At 58.2% G+C, this 2,204-nt stretch overlaps 1 protein-coding gene across 1 annotated transcript; it reads right to left on the reverse strand.

Moving 5' to 3' along the window:
* Window positions 1-695: 695 nt before the first annotated feature.
* LOC125540402 (NDR1/HIN1-like protein 10) lies at window positions 696-1,935 on the reverse strand. The gene has a single exon (XM_048704014.1). It carries the CDS (start codon window positions 1,578-1,580, stop codon window positions 957-959), a length of 624 nt encoding a protein of 207 aa, XP_048559971.1. The 5' UTR covers window positions 1,581-1,935; the 3' UTR covers window positions 696-956.
* Window positions 1,936-2,204: the final 269 nt, after the last annotated feature.

The following is a 2,204-nucleotide window of genomic DNA, read 5'->3' on the forward strand; positions in this document are numbered from 1 at the left end:
TAGCAACCTACCGCCAAGGCCCCTGACGGTAAGAAACTTGACCACGTCAGCACAACACATCTAGGGGATGGCGCCGCCAAGGTGCCCGACGGTAGGTGCATAGACACACTGTGTCTGAAACTTAGAATTCTTTTGCAATAGGGCGTGAAATCCTACCGCCAGAGACCTTCGGCGGTAGGCTGTTATACCCCTTGACGATAGGAAAAGAGCCATATCCCGAAATTTTTACAAACTAGGGTTAGATCTCGAACAACTTCTCAAAAACGTCAAAACACGAAATTTTGCTGATTGACGACTCTTTCGCTGAACAGGCTCGACTTGGACGCTTCCGTCAACTGCCTCTTGTCTGGACGTGTTGGCTGCTTGACAGGCACCGACGCGCAAACTGAACAACAAAACATATTCCGCTGGTCGCTGGCACCGGCAGCCGGCAGGCAACAATCCACATCACCACCGTACAGTACAAGCGTCTCATCGACACTGAAAAACAGATAAAAAAGCTGGACGTCTTTTCGTGCGAACTCGTCCCGCCCTCGACTGCCGTGCGGGTTTAGTCATTCCACACCAGCTAAAGAAGTTGGTCGCACTCGCACTTGACTTCATTCACCCGAACGAGTCGCGATGAACCAGCAAGTAGTAGCAGGAGTATGAATGAATACATCAGCAGAGATATCGATGAATGCAACAGCAGAGTCTGAATGAAAGAAATCTGAATATAACCAACAACAGGTGGTAGTAGTAGTAGTAGTAGTACTGCTAACAAAGAACCAAAGAACGATTGATCTCTACCACCGATCCATAATATGTGCATATAGCCAACAGAATGCGACTGGTACTACTACTAGACAGTGAAAATCTCTAGAAAGACCACGGCGGGCGATGCAGAGCAAGAGCATCCCGCAACCAACCGATCGAATCGAATCGAAGATCAGATTCCCCAGTGGTGGAGAATCGAATCAGAACCAGACTTTGCAGTCGGTGGGCTTGAATGCGGGGGCGGCGCCTGGGGCGGGGAGGGAGAGCGGGCAGCTGATCCTGGCGCGGGGCCCGGGCACCTTGAACGCCCACACCTTGACGCGGAGCTTGGCGTTGAGCTTCACCTCCACCTCCACCGCGCCTCCCGCCAGCTGCGTCCGGAGGTTGGCCTGGGTCACGTCCCCCTCCAGCACCTGCTGGCCGCCGAACGCCGGCTTCACCTCCGTGGACGCCTGGTGGCCCTGGAAGAAGGGGTCGAGGGGCGCGAACCCGAAGCGCTGGCCGTCGTAGAGCGCGAGGGCCTCGACGTTGTCGTAGTAGAGCCCCACCCGCTTGTTGGGGTTGCGCACCGTCATGGCGAGCGTGAGGTTGTACTGGAGCAGCGCGGGGCTGGCCGGGGTGCCGAGCGCGAACTGGGCGAGGGAGGCGGAGTCGACGGTGGCGGCGATCATCTGCGGGCGGAAGACGAAGTAGAGGATGAGGGCGAGGACCCCCGCGGTGACGAGGAGCGAGACGAGGATGCTGCAGAGGCAGCTGAAGAGCCCGCACGCCAGGCACTTGAACGGGCAGCACAGGCACGACGCCGCGCGGCTCCCCGAACCCATCCCGTCGAGAGCTGGTGGTGGACGACTGCGGCGGCGGCGGCGGCGGGGAGGAGCTGAGGGGGATTCGGCTGGATGTGGTTCCCGGCGGCGGCGAGGAGTGGCGAGGCAGATTGGAGGTGGGCTGGATTTGGGTGATTTGCGGCGAGGTGGGATATAAGTAGGGGATGGGGGAGGGGATTAATTTGGGGAAGGGGATTGGGGACGCGGTTGGGTTGGGTACGCAAGCGCGTGAAGGCGACGGACGACTCTTCCTTGCTTGTTGCTTGACCTGATTGTGCGTGGATTTTCTTCCTCGTGAGTTCTGGTGGGATTTGGGATGTGAATCGCGGTGATTTGTGCAAGGTTTTGGGTTGGGTTGGGTGGGGTGGGCTGGAAGAAGAAGCAGGGGGAAGGCGCGGGGAAGAAGTGGGTAGTGGTGGTGCGGTGGGCGTGGTTGGATGGTGGAGTTGTAGCCGTTGTGGCCTTGTGGGACAGAGTGGGTGGAGGTCAACAAACGCACGGCTGATTGGTTTGACCCTGCCGTTTGTTTGCGCCAGCCAGCTTTGCACTGCGGTTCATTGGTTGGTTGCCGTTCCAGCCGCCCACGCCCTCCTCCCCCGACCTGTAATCACGCCCCTTTGGAAA

Source organism: Triticum urartu, chromosome 2 (assembly GCF_003073215.2).
Source record: "Triticum urartu cultivar G1812 chromosome 2, Tu2.1, whole genome shotgun sequence".
NCBI classification, from domain to species: Eukaryota; Viridiplantae; Streptophyta; class Magnoliopsida; order Poales; family Poaceae; genus Triticum; species Triticum urartu.